Here is a 21,359-nt window from a genome sequence, read left to right as displayed (position 1 = left end):
AAGAGCAAAGCTGAGTTTAAGGAGGAGAAATTTGACAGCTGGGGGCACCCACTGGATCGGTTGCCATTTAGAAGGCAGGCAAGTGGGAGCTGGTTGAGGGCATCATCTCATTTGCCTTTATGGGGTGCTGAATCAGAGACAAAAGCTGAAAGGAGCAATGGAAGTGACTTTTAGCTTTGTACAACAGGTTGCATTCAAGCCACACAAAAGCCCAAAGTTTCCATGGACACACGCACACATGTGCAACCCTCTGAATCACAATTCAAGGTTGTGTTGCATAGAGCTGGGCCAGAGAGAACCTGTGGTCTCAGGACAGCCCTGAGGGCCGGGTAGAAGAAGAGGAGGAGTTTGGATTTGATATCCCGCTTTATCACTACCCGAAGGAGTCTCAAAGCGGCTAACATTCTCCTTTCCCTTCCTCCCCCACAACAAATACTCTGTGAGGTGAGTGGGGCTGAGAGACTTCAAAGAAGTGTGACTATCCCAAGGTCACCCAGCAGCTGCATGTGGAGGAGCGGAGACACAAACCCGGTTCCCCAGATTACGAGTCCACTGCTCTTAACTAATACACCACACTGGCTCTCCTAGGGGGCCACAATCAGCCCATGGGCCAGAGATTTGCCACCAGCCTCTGATGAGCACCATGTGGCCATCCACGATTTGCCAACAAAGGCCCAAACTAGACATGATGTTTGTTACTTTGCCCTTGCGTGGTTGATTTTTCTTTAACAAAATAGTGTGTTGGGGGCAAGCTGGGTCAAGATTGTCTCATGCAAGGGAGGAAGCTTCTTCCCTTTCTCCATCTATGGTCCCAGTTGGAATCCCTCCACCACATCTGCTCTTTTATAATGCGAAGAAAGCTACCATTGCATATTGGTAGGTTGGACCAAAACACATTTATTTGGATGCAAAGCCCAGTCACTTCAACAGAACTTGCAACTAAGGTCAGATCCACACCATGCAATGGGGAAAGGGAAAGGTCAGAATGGTGGACATGTCACATTATAACCCCAACATCCTTGCATCATTTCCGCAAGCCTGATATGAAAATCTGAGCTGCCTATTGGAGTGAAAACATATTGCACATAAAAAGTGCATGTAGGCTGAGTAAAACGCAGTGTTCATATCACCTATGGAAAGGGAAGAGAAGGTTGTAAAATTATTTAGAGAAATGTGGCCGCCGAACAGTCTGCAATTTATGCCTTGTGACTTTACTGCTTAATAACACGCAACCTATTTGTCAACAGATGTGGGAGGAAACAATCTCTCTTGCTGCATTAAAATTAATTTTGAATTGTGTATATTACGAGAACATTGTGCCGTTATTAACAACACACATTTTGAATATGTAAACAGCTCTGTGTTACCATAATTATAGGAAATGATGGAACTTCGCCTAGCACTGGAATTCACTGATGGAAGACCCTGCAGAGGGTGGTTTTCTCCCCTCCTCTCTGCCTCCGAGCGTCGCAAATCATGCATAATGTATCAATGCAGGCTGCAGCTGCAAACAGCAACCTGGCTTATGAGATATTTTGAAGTTGTTTTTATTACTCACGGAAGTAGCCTTTTATCTGCTCCCCACAGGAAAAAAGAGAGGGAGAGAGATTGTTTAAAACATAATGGTAAATTAGCAAAATATTTTCTTCCTGGGTTTGACTCCTTGTACAGAAAAACAACACAGAGCCTACTAAATGCAAACAAAGGATTTGCAGTGACTTAAGCGGTCTTTACAGTAAGCACTTGAGCAGAGAATAGGGGTGCATAGTAAAAAGACAAAACTGGAAGAGCCGGAAGTAGACAGGGACGGCCCTACCATTAGGCAAAGTGAGGCGATTCCGCCTGAGCCCCTTGGCCATTCCCATCTGCTGGGAAACAGAACTGTGTGTGCCACATCAGGACTGTATGTGCATCTCATGCACCCAGTAAACCAGTCTTCTTCCCTCAGGTGCATCAGAGGTTGCTATCTTGTTTTTGGTGTTGTAATAAGATTCAACTGACAGCCCAATCAAGTTCTCTACGTTGAATTGAGTGTGTGTGCCTTTGTCCTTTGCCTCAGACAGAAAAAGGTATTGGGGTGGCCCGGGAAATATTAGTAACTGGGTGGGGGATGCGAATACCATACTGTGTGTTGGGTATTGTGTGACATTGGAATGCAAAAAGGTATGTTCTGTGTGCATAGAAATTCATTATTTTGAAATTAACGCCAAAGTTCTTTGCAAGGGCCTGTGTCCAAATCCCATGGAAGCTCACTTATTTGCCTCGTTCCCTAATGTGTTCCTAGCTCACTTCTTAGAAAACAGAACACCTGTTTTTCTCAGTGAAATGGGGAAAACTGAGGGATGTTTCTGTTCTATCATTACTGAAGAATATATCAGTGAAGCAGAACAATGAGGAATCAGAAGGTTTGCAATCTTGGACAAAAATACACTATATATTCAATTCCAGAAATGTTGCTGTGTTGCATTGTTGGTGCAGAAACAACAAAAGCATATTATGGCATACCACAGGAAATCAAGAGCCAGGAAAAGAAATTGAGGACGAAAATACATTATGCGGACAGACTTGAAAATTCTTCAGGTAGTCATGGTGGTTTCACTCGCAGGCTTTAATTAATGCGTCTCTCCCCCTGACACAGCACAATGTATATTTTTACAGGAGTAGACTTAGCGGTGTAGGATTTGTATCATCTAATTACTGCCATTCTCTTCTTCTCAAGTAAGGAAAAGGCGGCATCTCTTTGTGTGCTTTCTTGCCTCCTGCAGACTGTGTCTACAACTGAGGATTTCTGCGCTTACAGGTGAGACGGCTATACATGGATATACATACAAAAGGGGGTGATGCCACCCTAGTCTTGGCTGCCTATAAGCTACTGGCCCCACTTTAAGTTTTTAGTATTGGTATCTAAACCCCTTCACAGCCTGGGACTCAGGTATTTATCAACATACCATACACACCAGCTCCTATGGGCCAAGGCACTTTCGCACCAGACCCCAATATTTTTTTCTGAGGGATCCAGGGCCCCTCAACATTCAGAGAAGATGGCGCCTCTGCAACACACCTTGTCAAATATAATTTGCCCCCGATTGTGTGGTTAACCCAGAGGAGGTGGGGACTCTTCTTGCTGTCCCTTCTGAGGATTTGGCCCATGTGAAAGGCTTTTTCTCCTGATTCTGGAGTTCCCTTCCCCAGGAAGTCTGGGCAGTGGAACTTGCCAACAAGTAAAAACAATTTTATGTCCCCATGCTTTTGAAGTAGACCAGTAGCTACCAGTGCAGATCTCACCAGCTCAGCATTGCTTGCTCATAGGAGTCATCTACTTGTGCACAGTGTATGTAAACATGTGTGAATACTAGTGAGAACCAGTTGGTTAAAGGGTTGGACTAGGACCTGGAGGACAAGGGTTCGAACCACCACTCAGCCATGAAGCTCGCTGTGTGACCTTGGGCCAGTCACTGCCTCTCCACCTAATCCACCTCACAGAGTTGTTGTGGGGATTAAATGAGAAAGGGGAGAACCATGTATGCCACCTTGAGGTCCTTGGAGAAAAAGCCGGGATAGAAACGCAATATATAAATAAAAATAGGGCCAATAACAAAGAATTCTCAGCCCTGCCTGTAACTTGAGACAATCGACACATACATGCTAGCACCTGCCTGGAGATGTTGTTTCGGTTAAAGCGAACACATTTTTCGCTTGCTGCGAAGGCTACTCTTGCTACAGCAAAGCTTTGTTGCCCTTCCCTCATGTATTTGTCCATGCTACTATTGTCAGGTTACAGTGACAGGAAAAAGAGAAAAAACACACGGATGTGCACACAATACGCAAGAATGCATTTCAGGGAAAAGCTTTGTTCCACATGTTAGATTTCTGAAAGACACTTTAAAAAATACTAGGTGTGGAGAACAGCAAGCTAGCATGTATGTATGTATGTATGGGGGCTGCTCCCCCCCCCACCCTTGCCTTCCCCTACACATCTGCCAATGCAGGTTCAGGGATAACACTCCTGAAGTGGAAAGGGAAACAGCACTGTGTTCCTTCCTCCCCTCCGGCGAATGCCTGTACAAGCACCAAATTTATTTTAGTGCCTTTGGGGATGACAATTGATTCTGACAAGAGAGATGGGAGTAGAGCTGATCTTTGTGAAGAAAAGTAATATTTGCTGCTGCCCAGTTCCTGGATATTCCTCCCTGTGGCAGTGAATCTTTTGTGTGTGTGTGTGGTGTTTACAGAGGCCTCTGAAGTTGCTGAGAGAAATTACTCCAAGGGGAAACTGAGCACAAGGCCATGTGTGTGGTGCTGAGACGTCTAGTCAAGATAAATTGGTGGCGAGACAGTAGGAAGGACAGTCTGAAGGAAACAAATATAACTGCCCCCTACAGGCAATGAAGAAGGATTATTTGAGGGAACAAATGCACTTTGGATGGGCTTTAAAGATGTAGTGTGTACAAAGCTTTAGTTGCATAGCACCCGATGTCTTTCTACTTTCTTTTTATTTAATGGTTGGCATTGTGATTTGAAATTTATTTATTTTTTAGTACCCTTTTGCAGTGGTCTTGTAGCCTTTTTAGCCTCAGGTGAGAAGAGCTTTGCGCCCGGGAGAGGGAAATGGGAGTCAACAGACACTCAAGGAAGAGTTTCAGAGAAAAAGCTTTATTCTACCATCCGGCTGGTAGAAGGAGCAAGTGTGATAGATTCACAAAACAAGCACGAGTTCACAGCCATTTGCACAGAGCATATATTCCCCTCCAGTTCCCTCCCCTTTCTCCTCCTCCTCAAGAGTCCTGCCCCACGATGAGTTTCCTGAGCATGAACAGAAAGCTCCTGTCTTGGGATTCTTGTGGACTTTTGGCGCCCTTCCCAGGAAAGGCGGATGAGCGAGGAGCCTTGCGTTCAGCGTGTTCAAGATGTTGCAACTAGAGTGAGATAAGAGTCAGTTCTCAGGCTTGCTCTGACAGAGTCTATTCATTAGCTTTTTGAAGCCTTCTCGTACTGATAAAAGTAACGGTTTGCCTATGCATCTTGTGAGAAAACAGAGGAAAACTTTAGCTGTGGATTTTTAGAAGAGAGAAAAGGAATTTTGGACAGTTTTGAGGCCTGGGGGGGGGGGGACTTCGGGCCTAGGTGGGGTCACCTGTTCTCACCTCCTTCAGTCTAATGCAGTTTCCATATTGGTTGTTGGCTGTGGTTTGGACTCTTCTTCTTTGTGCAATGCCCAGACAGCGATAACTACGGAGCCTAATTATTCAGTAAATAAGGAACAAGCAAACAAATAAATGTGTGTGGAGGCCACGGATGACAGTTTCCTCAGGTAATTGTCATCACTAAACAGAATCCTTTTATATGGGCCCTGTTTTCCTCTTGCTTCTCTTAAGTCACACAGTTGTCTCCCTTTTTCAAGAAAATGGCAGAATTGTTGCAAGGCCTGGTCCCTAATCCCAGGTGTGGAGGAGCCACATGGATCTTAGGCCTCAAAAGCCATGGTCTGCCTATAGGACCAAGTAAGGGTAAGTTTCTTGTAGTAGTATCTTCTACTTGCTTCTGGACTGCTTTCCCTGCCCTTCATAAAATATACAGACTATCCACCCAACAGCCATGGCCTCCTGAGCAGGGGGTCAACTTGCTATCTCTTGCTCCATATGCACTAAACACTTGGTGGAATATCATTTGCTCTGCTCCTCTGAGCTCACATTTCCATCTATCTAATGTATTAAAACATAGTAGTCTTAAAACCACATCTTCAGAGAGACTAATGGAATAAAAGTAACATATTATGGCAGTTTTATTACCCTTAAATGTGCTTTTAGTCTTCATATGAAACATTTCCAAAATAATGTTTGAGAGATGTAGAATGTGGTGGAATATATTTTATACACTAGGCATCTTGGGACTTTTCTCCATCCCCCACTGAAGACAGTAGGAGACTTGTAGCTGTATCTAATGCAAGTTGAATCCATTCCCCAGTTCTTATCTTTGATAAATATCTTATTTATTGTTGAATGGAAGTTCGGAAGAAAACCTACATTTTTGAAAAATGATTCCAGTGTTCCATATTTCACTAAATCTTCTGATCAGTGTCTCCCCCCCCCCCATTTTGTCTGATAGAATACAATCCCACAGAAGAAAGGGTTTTTTGACGGCAACCATAGATGGTTACAACTACTCAAGTTCAGGTAAGTTAATTTATGCTTAAATATGTGATTTACAACAATGATCCATTGTTATACATGAATAAATTTTCTTTCTGGAAAGAGCTGTGGGGAAGGGAAGAGTTCAGACTGTTTAGTTTGCAGGACTAGAGATTAACCAAACACTACAAGTGGTACTCAATTAGGTTTTACTCAGAGTAGACCCATTGCAGTTAATGAATATGCCTAAATTGGGGCTACATTTATTTCAATGAGTCTACTCTGAGTAATAATAATAATTTATTATTTGCACTCCACCCATCTGACTAGGTTGCCCCAGCCACTCTGGGCAGCTACTTAAGAGTAAAACTTTGTTGAATATCAGCCTACAAACCCATTATCTCTATTTCCCATAAACTTCTCAGGGTTGCTGTTCTATAGACCAGAGAGCTAATGGCAGAAGAGTTAGGGAAAGCAATAGTTCCACTTCAAATAAAGATATTATACCGCACTGTAGTAACTTTACCGTATTTCATTTTTAACACAGCTATGAAGGCTACTGGTTAATATGTCGTGAATACCCTGCTATATCTGGATCATTGGTCTTAATGACAGCAGTATGGAGACTGCAATGCAAAATGAATGGCCACTGAAAGGATATTTTAACTGAAATCAGAACACAGTTATTGACCCCTATGTTGCAAAGTTAGGAAGATAATTGTATTCTAGAAGAAGAAGAAAGCATTACTGCTTTGGGTTGGTTCCCTAGTTACCTTAATCTGTTTGGGTTAGGTTTTTAAAAGCGGGTGTTTTCTTACATATTTGACCTGTGATTAAAAGAGCATAGGGAAAGCGCCATGCAGATTAGGATGTAATAATAGAGGATCATACCGTCTAAAATTTAATGACTTCTTCCAGTTTGCCAGAATGAATGAATAGATCTTGAATTTTACATTCATTTATTTGTTAAAAGTAAATCCATTCAATGTTGCTTTTGAGCAGTTATGCCATACTCTGAAAATAATGTGTGTGCATACTAAATAAATAACTCACAGGTGAGTTACCCAAGGAAGCAAATGTTTGAGAGCACTCTGTGCCAAATAAAGCTTCAGGCTGTAGTCTCCTTGCGGTATGGACCTCCAATATGGGGTGGTGACCAAAGCATATTTTGTGGTGCAGAGCTCTTCAAACACTTGTCTGTTATTCAGATTGTGTTTGCACCCTTGTATTGAACTAGGAACTGGAAATAAGAAACTGCTGCTCTCTGGAGGAAAAAAAATCAGTGAAGCATAACAGAAAGTAACCACAGCTCTTTCATATTATTATTATTATTACTTTTTTAAAAAGTGATTTGGGCTCTCCATGCCTCAGCCCATCTTTAAGGTCAGATGGATTTGAATGACTCTTAACCACTTTCTTGTCTCAAAGCTGGGTTAAAGAATAGCAATAGCAATAATCTTCCTTTTCTCCCCAACATTTAAAGTGATGGGGAATGCACAGCTTCTAAATTGTGGTAACATAGAGGTAGTGTGGTCTAAACCATAGCTGTGGTCTAAACCACTGAGCCTAGGGCTTGCTGATCAGAAGGTTGGCGATTCAAATCCCCACGATGAGATGAGCTCCAATTGCTCGGTCCCTGCTCCTGCCAACCTAGCAGTTCGAAAGTAGATAAATAGGTACCGCTCCAGCGGGAAGGTGAACGACGTTTCCGTGCGCAGCTCTGGTTCACCAGAAGTGGCTTAGTCATGCTGGCCACATGACCCGGAAGCTGTATGCCGGCTCCCTCGACCAGTAAAGCGAGATGAGCGCCGCAACCCCAGAGTCGCCCGTGACTGGATCTTGCGGTCAGGGGTCCCTTTACCTTTACCTAGAGGTAGTAGGAACAGTCGTCACCTTTTTTTCATGGCAGGCCGCTGTGTCTGCAGCTCTTTCCCAGCATTGGCATGCCATGTTAAGTCAGAAGAGAATTCTGATTTTAGATGTATGAATATATATTTGCATTTCCTTTCCTTCTCATCTCATGGTTTTACATCTCACACCTTCCCCATATATATATCTGCGGACTTAGGGTAACAGTTCACGTTACTGGATAAAATGAGGTATAGTCCACTAAAGTTTATACCCTAATAAATGGGTTGTCCTTCAGGGTGCTACAGGACTCTTTATAAGTTCTGATTATGACTTAGGCTTGGCATACAGTCACCAGCACTCCCTCAGGGGGCTCACAGGGCCCCTTGCCAGAAGAAAATAGATAGAAATACTACCAGAAATCCTACTGATCCTGGAAGCCACAGAAAAAGATTTATGTGGGCCATAAATTATGGCTGTAGGTTTTGTTTTTAAGCGATTACTCTGTTGTTTTATCTTTTTGGAAACCACGGTGAGGTTTTCTTCTACAATCAAGCGCTATATAAATTTTATTAACTAAATACATGTGCCCCTGCCCCTTGTAAATAGGATTGCAAAGACTGTGCCTTTCTGCAACCCAGAAATATTTTCTAAGAAGGTAAGAACCTAAGAGCAGTCTGCTGGATCAGGTCAATGGCCTGCTTAGTCCAGCATCAGGTTCTCACAGTAGTCAACCGCATGCCTGGGCCTAAACCAGGGTACAAAACATGAGCACAAGAAGACTTTCTCCCCTCCTATGGTTCCAGCATCTGCTGTTCAGAGGCATTGCTGCCTCCAGCTGTGGAGGCAGAGCACAGTCGTCATGTCCAGTAGACCCTGTCAGCTCTCTCCTCCATGATTTTGTCCTATCGTCCTCTAAAGCCATCCAAGCTTCTTGCTATCACCCCCTCCTGAGGGAGCAAGTTCCCGTAGTTTTGACTATGTGCTGCACATGAAATGTGTCCTAAACCTTCCAACATCCAGCTTCGTCCGATTTCCCATGATTTCTGTGGTGCTATGGTTTTCCCAGTAGTGATGTATGGAAGTGAGAGCTGGACCATAAAGAAGGCTGATCGCCGAAGAATTGATGCTTTTGAATTATGGTGCTGGAGGAGACTCTTGAGAGTCCCATGGACTGCAAGAAGATCAAACCTCTCCATTCTTAAGGAAATCAGCCCTGAGTGCTCACTGGAAGGACAGATCCTGAAGCTGAGGCTCCAATACTTTGGCCACCTCATGAGAAGAGAAGACTCCCTGGAAAAGACCCTGATGTTGGGAAAGATGGAGGGCACAAGGAGAAGGGGGCGACAAAGGACGAGATGGTTGGATAGTGTTCTCGAAGCTACCAGCATGAGTTTGACCAAACTGCGGGAGGCAGTGGAAGACAGGAGTGCCTGGCGTCCTCTGGTCCACGGGGTCACGAAGAGTCGGACACGACTAAACGACTAAACAACAAATGAGAGAGGAAGAAACACTTTTCTTAAGCTGCTTACCCCACGCAGTGCATAATTTTATAAACTTCCTCGCCTCCCCCCCCCCAAACTAGAAAGACCCAAATGCTGCAACCTTTCTTCATCGGGGAGTCGTTCCATCCACCTTGATCGCTTTCCCAACTCTTCAATATCCATTTTGACGCGAGGCGCCCAGAACTCTGTACGCAGCACTCCAAAAACGCACCATAGATTTGTACAGCGCGCGGGACGGACAGTTCCATGTTCAGTGCCTGCGTGGACATCTCCACCCGCCGCCTTCACACCTCCAGTTCAGACCTCGGGCAAGCAAAATTCCCACGCTCAGGCTCCGCTCCCCTTCGCTTCGCCTCCCCTGCGCCCCACCCCGGTGCTCGCTGCGCTCCGCCTTGCAGACGTCAACCTCGCCTCGCCAATGAGCGAGTGCTGCTACTACAGCGGGGCTGGGAGGAGGAGGAAGTCCGGAGAGCCAATGGGCTCGGAGGGATCTTTCGGGAGCGGAGAGGCACGGCGGCTCCTCCCCCGGCCCGGCCCATCCCGCGGCCCCGCGGCTTCAGCAGGAGAGCGCGGATCGGAGTTGCGCGCTCGGGTGGGAGATGCCGCTCGGGCTCCTTCTAGCTGCAGGTAAAGCCAGGGCGGGGCGGGGAGCATGCGCGCGTGTCTGGGTCTGGAGGGGCCCCGAGGAGGGCGCAAGGGCTGGCGGCAGATGGGAAGGGGTCTCTCTGCGTGGGAATCGCCCCTGGGCGCTCTATGCGGCAGGGGAAGCGCCCGGTTCCGCACCCACCTCGAGAGCGCACTCCCAAGACAAAAGGAAGCACACGAGACGCAAACAAAAGGTGGCTCTCTGGCGAGGGACGGATCCCACCAAGGTCACTTTTTCAGGCACTTCCTCATAACAGCCACAACTCCCTCGCTCTTTTCTTTCTCTCTGCTAGAGTTGTTAGGATCGCCTCCCCTTCAGCACCTCTTCCCTCCCCCCCACGACCCCGATCTTCTGGGGTCGTTCCAGCCCCATCTCCGTTCCGAGGAGCGCGTTACCTGCCTTTGGCTGGGGAAATGCAGTCCTTAAAACATCTTTCGAGGAAAAGCAGCCCTATTAAACTTAGCGGGACTGGCTTCTGAGTAGGCGCGTATCGGATCAGCTGCACGTTTCCTTTCCACAAGATTGCTATTAGACAATGATTCTTCGCAGCACTGTGCTTGAACCACTTTCGGTAACATCCAGATGGGGAACTGGGATCTTCACCTCGTCTTTTGTCTGCAGTCACAGTGCTTGGCTCTTTTTAAACACACGAGTTTGGATTCTTGCTTGGGGAAAGCACAAGTTCCATGGGTTTTTATTTTAAAGAATGGCCTGTGTTTATTAAGGTCTGCTGTTCAGCCTAGTTGTGGATTATTATTATTTTGAAACTCTGCCATTTAAGTGGAAACTGCTGACTGGCAGAGTCTTTACTGTGGGTCTTCCATCATTCTTCCCAAATTGTGGAAAGGGGAGGAAAGAACATTTACATGATTGTTTTAGAGTTTTTGATGACATGCCAGAAAGTGGCACGCATTACCCCATGCCCTGCAAGAGCTACAGAACAAAGACAACAGAAACCAGCAGACAGGCTGAAGCATGCAACCCTGTGCATGCTTATTTGGGAATAAGTCACATAGAATTTGGTAGGACTTGCTTCTGAGGAAACAGCAGCCATAGGATTGCACACCTGTGTTGGGCACAGTGTCATAATTTGTTCCAACAAATTTACCACACTGATGGTGTGTGTGTTCCACTCTGGAAAGAGGGCAAGATGCATTATATACTTATGTATAAACAGGTTTCTCCCCCTTGTTTTCAGAAGAGATTATACTCATTTAGTGCCAATGGTGGGGGGGGGGCGGGACACAAAAACAACTTCTGCAACCAGGTCCATTATAGCAATGTTGGAAACTGCTTTCTTTCTTCCTTTAAAAGAACTATAATTCTGTTTTAACAGCCTCCCTTTTCCCACAACACATCTAGCTATTTATTTTTGGGGCCAATAGGTTGGTTTAAAAGCCCAGGGAATTGGAATATTAGCATACTGGGAGGAAGGTTGCTGTTAGCTATTGTATACCACTTCATGTATTTTTTATAGGTACTTCTGTAGGGGACATTGCTATAGTAACAAGGGCTCAGTTCTGGACTGCATTAATAGCTGTGCACAACAAGTAGGTCCAGTTGGTCTTTCCAACAAGCACTTTGTTTTTAGTGGGCATCTTTTGCAAATCCAGTAGTGAGCAACACACACAAAAATTCCAAGCTGGAAAACAAAATACAAAAAACAACACCATATTATGGCGCATAATGACTTCAAAGATAAAAAAGAAGAGGAAAACAAACCACTTATGTAGTATGATAAACAGGGAGGTGAGGATAGAGGGTCTAAATTCTGCACCCTAAAATGTCAAAGTTGTGAGGGGGATATATCTGGTTAACCTTATTGGTTTTGGAGATGCTAGGCCAGAGGGTAATGGAGATACAGGAAGGAAGGTGAACTTTAGAAAATATTCTGCAGTCAGGCTAAAGGCTCTTCCAGTCTTCCACTTGTCCCGTGTTGAGAAAGCACAAGTCCAAGTGATTTTCCGCTTGTTACCGTATCTGTTATAACTATAAGATGTAGAAATCCTGACATAACAATAGCTTCTTGCACTCTCAACGGCTTTGGCAAACCCATTTCTCAATGAACTTGACATTGCAGGAGACGACATGATATGCACAGGTATCTTGTGGGTAACAGTTTCTGGATGCTGCTATTGGAAGATGCTGCCAGAGAACCATGTGGAAGTGCTCTGAACATATTTAGTCTTGCTTTGCTCGTCGTCTTAATTAGGGGTGGGTAGACCCATACTTCCAAATCCACTCTAGAATAAATAGACTAATTTGCAGCATGTCTTTTGGATCCAGATATTCCATAACTTGAGTGGATATGAGCAGTCATTTGCCAAGTGGTAACATAACCACAGAATGCATGTAATGGCATGGTCCTACCAAGCAATGATATAAAAACCACACATCTGTAGCCAGCAGGGAAGCCTTGGGGTCAGACTTTCCCCACCTGGTTCCTCCTGGGGATGGGGCTTGAGAGTCCCAGTTCCAATTAACCCTGAGCATTGACAATCCTGGCTGAAAGTTCCAAACATCTGTAGGGCACCATCTTGGGAGTAGCTTTTGAATGCTGAAAGAAAGTTCGCTTCTTCTCCTCCCCAGACTACTAGTTCACCATAAATAACACCCACCCCTAGGTGTAGGCAGGCTACAAACGGTGCAGGTTTTATTTGTAAAAAGGCTGCGCTAGCTGTTTATAAATATATACATCCTATTTCTTTCAGATTTGCAACCAGCATAATGTTGGCACTCCAAATTTTGGACAAGTATCGTACAGAATGGCACAGGCAGACAGTAACCTGGACCATGACATACCACTACTGCCCCTTCCAGCACACTGGGCCAAAAGTGTTGTGGGACTCCTTTCCTTCATCTGCTTTGCAAACAGCTACAATGGGGACTTTGTCTTTGATGACTCCGAAGCTATAATCAATAATAAGGTTGGTGTTTTCCCAGTTGTGGGCCTTACAAGATCAGGGCTTGTAAATAGCCATTCGCCTAACAATCTGTCTTGAGTAAGAATCTCCTGCAGCAAAGAGGTAGGGAAAGTTTTACTAGGGTTGCTACCTGCTGGTGGCAAGCACCAGCCTCAAAAAGCTGTCTCCCCTGCTGTGATATGTATACATGCACCGTCCAAAAAAGCCAAGAAGTATGCTTTTTCTTGTGATTTATGCAGGTGTGGTCAATTAAAACTGATTTAGTTAATCATCTTTTTAAAAAATGCTTGGTAGCCCTAACTTCTAGGGATTACAGGAAAGTTTGTTGTTGTTTTGGCCACAAAACACATGGGGAGGTAGGTTAGTAAAACTCTTTGTGGAATAGTAATCTCTGTGGACCAAATAATATATATTGTGATTGTGTACACAGCAGAGTGTTGAGGCACACATAGGTCACACAGATCTGATTTTTCCTCCCCATCCACTTTTGTAGATTTTGCACGCGAGCATTTTCAATTGAACAGTATCTCAGAGTTTCCCATACACACAGGTGGTTGGAGCTTAATGGGAAGCGTTAGCCCTGGGTGTTGTTTGTGCCTTTCGTTCAATTTGCACTTCCCAGCCTTCCCCATGTCCCAGAAATCTGAGGTCCATTTTGGGCATGTGCACAGGTATTTGTTTATTTGTGCACATGTTATCCTTTTAAAAAAAAAACACTTGAATTATCAGACTTGCACAAAACAGCAAGTTCAAAACCAAAAAAATCCCATCTGTGACACCTCGACCCACCAGCAACCCACTGAGATACGTTCCCCCAATGGCAATAGGATAGATGCGCCCAGAAAAACTTCACCATGCATGTGAAAAAAACTCACCCACACATTGCACTTCAGTACATCTGCATTATCTGCAGAGTGGGGAAATTCAAATTTAATTGGATGAGGACAACATCGCATGAACGATATATAAATCATGCACATATGGGATGCATCAAATCCACTTCAGACTCCCATGTGTCCGCAACCCATGTTAAAGCTTTACCCTGTGCATGTCTACTCAGAAATAAGGCCCATTGAGTTAAACGAGACTTAACACCCAGGTAAGTGGGACGTGGGTGGCGCTGTGGGTTAAACCACAGAGCCTTGGGCTTGCCGATCAGAAGGTCAGCGGTTCGAATCCCCGCGACAGTGTGAGCTCCCGTTGTTTGGTCCCTGCTCCTGCCCACCTAGCAGTTCGAAAGCACGTCAAAGTGCAAGTAGATAAATAGGTACCGCTCTGGTGGGAAGGTAAACGGCGTTTCCGTGCACTGCTCTGGTTTGTCAGAAGCGGCTTAGTCATGCTGGCCACATGACCCGGAAGCTGTACGCCGGCTCCCTTGGCCAATAAAGCGAGATGAGCGCCGCAACCCCAGAGTCGGTCATGACTGGACCTAATGGTCAGGGGTCCCTTTACCTTTTTAAGTGTGACAATTGTGTGTTTGTGTATTTCCTACAAAACCCATAGTGAGGTAAATTAATACAACTCTTTGTGTGTTTCTAAGACTTGTGGACTTAGGAAGTTGTACACTGTTTTAAAGCTTTAATTGATTAGCTATAATTTAGTAAAGAAGAAAAAAAAGATTAATTGCTGTTCTCCAACTTATATTTGCAAGGAAAGGACATTCTGTGAGCAGTGGTCTTCTATAGGGCAGTCACTGCACTAAAGACCTCTTAGTCACATTTAACTAATCATGTGGATTTTAACCAGTCACTTGATTAATGAATTGCTACAATTGGAACAGAAGGCATATGAATAAAACAATACTTCTGAAGAAAAACAGCATATATTAGCCCAGTTTGCACATCACATTAACCTGTATTATAAAACAAGCTAGATTTTAATAGGAAGGAGGAGCATGTTTCTTCACACTGTTCAGAAATTCTCGTGGCACTCTTGCCTGAGTCCTTGCTGCTACTGAGCCACAGACAATACAAGCCAGAGTCTGGCTTGTCATGTTGTATGAATCTGAGCTGGTGCGGTTTCTTTCCCCCAAAACAAGTGACAGGTGGTAAGCCAAGAGCAAACCTTGGTCCCTGCTTGTGATTTGTTTGGGGGAAACAAACCGCACACTTGGGTTTCAACAGCATGACAAACCAGAATCTGACTTGCTTCATCCACAATGCAACAGCAGCAGGAGGGCGAGGAGGAAAAGCGCTGCGGGAACTTTTGAGCATCACCCACCAACATTCTGCTTGATCACATTAAACAATAGTTTATTTTAATCTGTAGTTTAATGTGATGTGCAATCCAGGCTGTTAGTTCTCAGCTTATGTATATAGGCATTCCCTTCTGTGTGAAGGCGAAGTGGGATGCCTCTTCAAATATGGCACAGGTACACACAGATTTTTCCACATTCTAACTATTAAAATGATTTCCCTAAACGAATAAATAAACCAATGCTGGGTCACCTCTTTAGTTGATCAAAACATTTTTATTCAGTTAATTTAACTCAGAAATTAACTGAACACTGTCGCTCTAAAGGGCAAGGAAAAAGTGTTAGAATATTCACAAAATTCATTCCCAAAATTAGCATTCTTTTTGAAATACTAGCCATGATGGTAACAGAGTACCAAGCCCTGAAAATATAACTCTGTATTTAGTCCCAATTTATACATTATGAGTAAAATCTGACCACTAACAATGAAAGCATATCGATATGATGGGGTTTTTTTTGGGGGGGGGGACTTTTTAACAAAAAAGAAAAAACAAACTTTCTGAACAAAGAGAAAACTCTTTGAAATGAGAGGAATAATTTTGTTCATCACGTTCTTATCTAAAGAAGGGAAAAGAAAGAAAAAGTGATAACCCTGAGCTGGAGTTGAACCCAACAAATTTGTAGAGGTTTGAGTCTCTGCTTGCAGAGTTTCAGCTCACCAGAAAGATATTTCATAGATGTACCTTATTGGCTAGACATCCTGCTTCATGTACATGCAATGGTAAATGTGCAGTTTGGATATAGAGCAGTCTTGAGGTTGACATGCACTGTGATCTCAGACACTTCACTTAATCTTCTTTTAGCAGTTACCTGAGTAACTCAATTATATTCTCGAAGCTGGGGGTGGGACTGAGAGGAAAAATCAGCTAACAATCTTCTTAATGCACTTCTAATTACCCGGAATGCTTTTGAGGGGGGAAAGAACAAGTGATCATTGCCTTTTCAAAAGGAAGGGTGACAGAAAGCTGCTTTGTACCAGGTTAGACCAGCTGACCTGGTACAAAGCAGTTTGGAGATGTGCAGGATTGAGCCTAGAACATTTTGAAAGCAAAGTTTATGCTCTAACACTGAGCCACACTCCTTCCTCAATGTTAAATGTAGTCCATTTGAATAACATTCCATAGCAGCACAGGATACTCGTTTTAGTATTTCATAATATTTTTTGCTTAACTACTACCACCTCCAAAACACCTTGATGGTTAATAAATTGAAAGCTAAACTATTAGAAGGGACATAAGAAAAGCCCTGCTGGATCAGACCAAGGATCTGTCCCATCATCGTGTTTCTGGGAAGACTATAAGCAGAAGAGGAAGGCAATATGTTTTTGCTCCTTAGCAACCCGTACAAGTGGCCTGTAAACCTGAAGGTTGCATACAGCTATCATGCAAACCCAGGATTGTGATGTGGCACTAGAAGTTCTGCAGTGGGGGCTGCATGATGACATTCTTACATTTTTATCATATAGAGAGAGATGGGCTTTAGCGAATGCTAGTCTTACTCAGAGCACATCCATAGAAATTAATGGACACGACTAATTTCAGTGGCTCTACACGGAAGAAGACTCTGGGTGTTCACATTCCTCTTTAAACTAAACAGCCTTTCTCTCACCCATATTAGAGCAACTTCTTTTGCGGAAAATGTAGGATTGGTTGGCTGCCAGCTTGTAAGGGAAGGAGCTGATGTAGAACAAATGTTCACTTTATTCAACATCGTAACGTATTTGATTCGCTTTCGCTGGGAGCTCCAACAGCTAAAACCATTTTGTAGATCTATCGATTATGGCTAAGCCAGCATTGGATACCACACTGTGATCCTTTTGTGAACTTCCTGTGCTCTTTTCTCCCCTTTCTGGTTCCAATGAAAGATCCTCTTCCAGTTGGCCCCATGCCTACCCTGGCATGGAGCAGTCTGTTATTGGATTTTACTGGTGTTCAAGAATCTTCTCCAGATGCTTTCTTGCCATTGTAAGCAGCTCTGTGCTTTGCAAAAAGAAAAAAGAAATGAAAGAAAACCTGTGTACTGCAGCAATCTGCCTTCTGTGTGTATAGGAAGGTAAACGTTTGAACAAGTAAAGCATTCATTAGAACAATGGTTCTTGCATAAAATGTGACACCCAGTGAAGCAAAGAGGGCTATTTAAAATCAAATGTTTTCAGAGCTTCCAGAGGAGAATGCACCTGACTTTTCAAATCAATGTATGCTGCTTAGAGTTGAGAGGGAAGCGGAATCAATATTTTCTCCCCGCCTCCCCCTTTCCTTACTACAGCCCTATAATAAAAGTCTGTTTTTCAAAAGAAGCTTCCCTTATATTCCTAGCCTCCTGCGAAGGCCGTTGTGACTTGTTTGCTTTTAGTTAGGGCTGATTCACACAACTGTTCCCAGGGCATATGTTCCAACTGTTGCGATTATATATAAAAAATTGTCAGCCCAGATTGAATGAGGAGGTGATGAAGCTGTCATCTCGGTGGTTCACAGTGGACCATATGCCAATTTACTACATCACTGCAAAGGCTTCTAACAATCTGATCTGGGGCATAGCCACTCAGAAGCAAGTACAGTGGCAGCTACAGTCCACAAATGGTGGCTGGGCTTGTTTTCTTGGGTCCCCCCCCCCAATGTAAAATCCAACTCCACTGCAACAATAAGAAGAAGGATTCAGCAAATGTATTACAGACACAGCAACTAAGAGATGTAGGCAAGCCCTAGACATCTTTCCCACAGCCTCCCACCCACTTTTATCCCGTGCCAAACAAGCAAGCAGCATATAGTTCCATGTCGTGGGGTTGGCTTGCAAGGGTGAACAATGGTCTGGGCTGTCACGTGTGCTGCAGAGTGTTCTACTTTTAAAACCTGCTTTTCTACCTCCTCTTCCTTCTGCTAGTGCTTGGGCTAAGCGGCAAAGCGTCTCTCCCAGCCTCCCAGTACAGCTGTTGTGGTCATGCACAGGCTGCAGAGAAGTACACCCCATTTTCATGGCCATCTCCTGCATCCATCTTTGCAACTACCCTCCTGCTGCTCCAGAATGCCTGTTTCTGAGATGTGCTGCCCTGGGGCCTCCTCCTACCACCAGAGCAGGCTTTGTCCCCTCAGACTGCATCTTAAACACACTTACTAGGGTGTAAGCCTCCTTGTATACAGTGGGACTTACTTTGGAATAAACACACATAGTATTGTGCTGTCAGGAGTGGGCTTCAGCCCATGAATGCTTACACTACAATGAATGTTGTCAGTCTTTTAAGGTAATACAGGACATTGGGAGAGTTGGCTCTTATTTAGGTACTGTGTAAAGAGGGTGGATTCAAATAGGCTGATTTGGGGACTGCATTTGCTGACTTAGCTCCATTGACATCTGTTCAGCTCAGTGGAGTGTTATTAGCCTAGGTGGTCATTGGCTCATTTGTCCAGGGCAAATCCTTCCTCTATTTCATAGAATCATAGAATTGCTGAGTTATTTAAACAAATAAAAGATGCAGTGCTAGCTGCCAAGAGGCTAGAATTTAATTTCCAAGTGTTTTTGAACCTTCTGTTTGCTTTGCTTTATTTTTTATTTGCTGAAGTTTTTTTTTTTAAGGCTGTGGATCTAAGCTGTGCAAATTATTTCTCTGTTATAATACTTGAGGCACCGTGTATGATTTTTTTTTTATTATTTGCATTCTGTTTTGTGAATGTAATGAGGCTGCCTGCAGTTTTCCATCATGGCTAAAATTTCTATTAGGGAGAACAAATATATTGATTTACTCCTACTCTTGCAGAGGAATTTGGTGGGAAGAAAGAACCCTTAAATCTACAATGCTGTGTACATTTGCCTCTCAAGAAACCCTGTTGAACAGAGTGGGACGTTCTTTTGAGCAAATATGCATAGGATCAAGCTGTATAACTACTCAGTCCCAGGCTTTGTGAAATATAGGAAGTGTGGCCCCCAATAAATTTATTTCACTGTTTTTCTTTGTAATATTTAAGTCAGGGATGGGGAACTTGTGACCTTCCAGATGGATGTGGTTGGACTCCAATTCCCATCAGCCCTAGGCAGCATGGCCACTGGCCAAGGATGATGTGAACTGTAGCTCAACAACATCTGGAGGGCCATAGGTTCCCCACCTCTGATCTAAGGTATAAGATTTGCAATGGATTTGTGGTGGGGAATTTTTGTGTGTCCACTTCCTACTGTGAGGGTGACTCTCGGGCACAACAAATGATGGATACCTAATTACCCCGTGGTAGCTACTGACTAGGGACGCTGTGGGTTAAACCACAGAGCCTAGGACTTGCTGATCAGAAGGTCGGCAGTTCGAATCCCCGTGACGGGGTGAGCTCCCGTTGCTCGGTCCCTGCTCCTGCCCACCTAGCAGTTCGAAAGCACGTCAAAGTGCAAGTAGATAAATAGGTACCGCTCCGGCGGGAAGGTAAACAGCGTTTCCGTGCGCTGCTCTGGTTCTCCAGAAGCGGCTTAGTCATGCTGGCCACATGACCCGGAGCTGTACGCTGGCTCCCTCAGCCATTAAAGCGAGATGAGCGCCGCAACCCCAGAGTTGGCCACGACGACCTAATGGTCAGGGGTCCCTTTACCTTTACCTAGCTACTGACTAGTGAAGCACGGGCTGCGTGGTAGATGACAGGCAGGATCTCATGCTTTCTCTAGAATGAGCTGTGAGCTGTTGACTTGTGGGGAAACCCAAAGGCAGCTAGCAAAATATTTTGTTGCTAATTGCAAAATCCTGTGCTGGGCTTCTTTGCTTCAGCAAGGGGCAGTTCTGATGGTGCCTGAGCCAAGGCTCGGACTTTGCTCTCATTTCCCAAGTCCTGCAGGTGAGAGCAATGCAGGGAGGCTGTCGCCTGCTGGAGTGTATGCAGAATTTGGAGGGGTGGCAGGACTCTGTCTACCAGCTGGCCTTTCCAGCTCCACCAACCCTGAAAGCATCTTAGCTGAAATTGTGATGCCGTTTCAGGTGCTTCCATCTGCCCAGTTCATGATGCCTCTTTCCTCATGCGCAGTCTCCCAGTGTGGTGGTGGAATTTCAGGCAGCCCAAGCAAATCCCAACGTCGATTTATTGTTAGCCCTATAACTCTTCCTCCAAGCAGCACAGAGTGGCATTGTATTCTCACAAGCCTGTGAGCAAAGGTTCAATAGAAATCTAGTTTTTATGTTACTGCAGAGGGAACTGCAAGCATTGCTGTTCTCGCAGTCTGATTTCACGTGACCACAGTAGTGGATGAAATCTTGGATTGCCCGGGGTTGCCTGTAATGCTTCTCCCACCAGTGTCTACAGGGGCCATTCTAGCATGGAAAAAAACAAAGTGGTCACACGGGCTCTGTATAATGTGTACCACAGGAGCAGTTTTTCAGTGGCCACTGTGTTGCTGCGGTGACTGGGTGCATTTACCCAAGGCCACCCAATGAAATTCATATCCAAAACAATAACTGGGATACTGAGATCTATATGCCTGACACCATAGTCAGCAGACAGCACTGGCTCTTGTCTGCATCTGGTCTACAGATGGCCAGGATATCAGTGCAGGTGGAAGATCCCCAAGCATGTGGGCTGGGGGGTTGTGATCTGCTGAGTTAGCACAGCTGAACTCAGAAAGAGCCATGCACAGATGCACTCCTGAAAACATTGTGCACATTCTCAACAGCCATCTCCGTTTCTAATTTTCATCCTCAGTCTTGGCAACAAATGCCTTCCCTTCCATCATGATGGTGCATAATGATTTTTTCCCTTGTGCCCCATCAATTTTTCTTATTCAGGAGTGTGCCACAATTGGGCTGACCTATAAGTTTTGATGTGTCAGAAATAAAATGAAGAATGATAGTTTAGTAGTGTTGTGTGAAAATTAAGAAAGCATCTCAGCAGGGTATTCAAATAGCAGTTGATCACTACTTGCCATCTGTAGTGTTTGCATTGTGCTTTCTGTCGTGGTTTGCTGGTGACGAGAATGGAGGATATGGAGCTGTGCAGCACACGGCCCTGATATTCAAGACAGAGCACAAAGTAAAAATGGCACTGAATCAAGAACTGTAGGCTAACTTCCAGTATATGATGTATTGTAATGCTC

The 21,359-nt window shown here is 44.5% G+C and overlaps 1 protein-coding gene across 5 annotated transcripts in view; it reads left to right on the top strand.

Annotated features, from left to right (window-relative positions):
* The first annotated feature begins 2,691 nt into the window (after positions 1–2,691).
* The window catches only part of TMTC4 (transmembrane O-mannosyltransferase targeting cadherins 4), a 54,560-nt gene continuing 35,892 nt past the window's right edge, over positions 2,692–21,359 (top strand). For 2 of the 5 annotated variants that reach the window (XR_014009198.1, XM_081198366.1), the window contains exons 1-4: positions 2,692–2,800; positions 5,402–5,507; positions 6,106–6,173; positions 12,839–13,054. Coding sequence is in view for 4 of the 5 variants with exons in the window: in XM_081198366.1 (XP_081054492.1) it covers positions 6,150–6,173; positions 12,839–13,054 (240 nt within the window). In the remaining variant the exon portion in view is untranslated. Of the gene's footprint in view, positions 2,801–4,651; positions 5,508–6,105; positions 6,174–9,959; positions 10,109–12,838; positions 13,055–21,359 lie in introns of those variants that run through there. The other 3 variants (XM_081198368.1, XM_081198367.1, XM_081198369.1) reach the window with 3 other exon arrangements.

The sequence above is a fragment of the Podarcis bocagei genome (assembly GCF_964188305.1).
Source record: "Podarcis bocagei genome assembly, chromosome: 6".
NCBI classification, from domain to species: Eukaryota; Metazoa; Chordata; class Lepidosauria; order Squamata; family Lacertidae; genus Podarcis; species Podarcis bocagei.
This window is presented reverse-complemented; position numbering and strand designations above follow the sequence as displayed.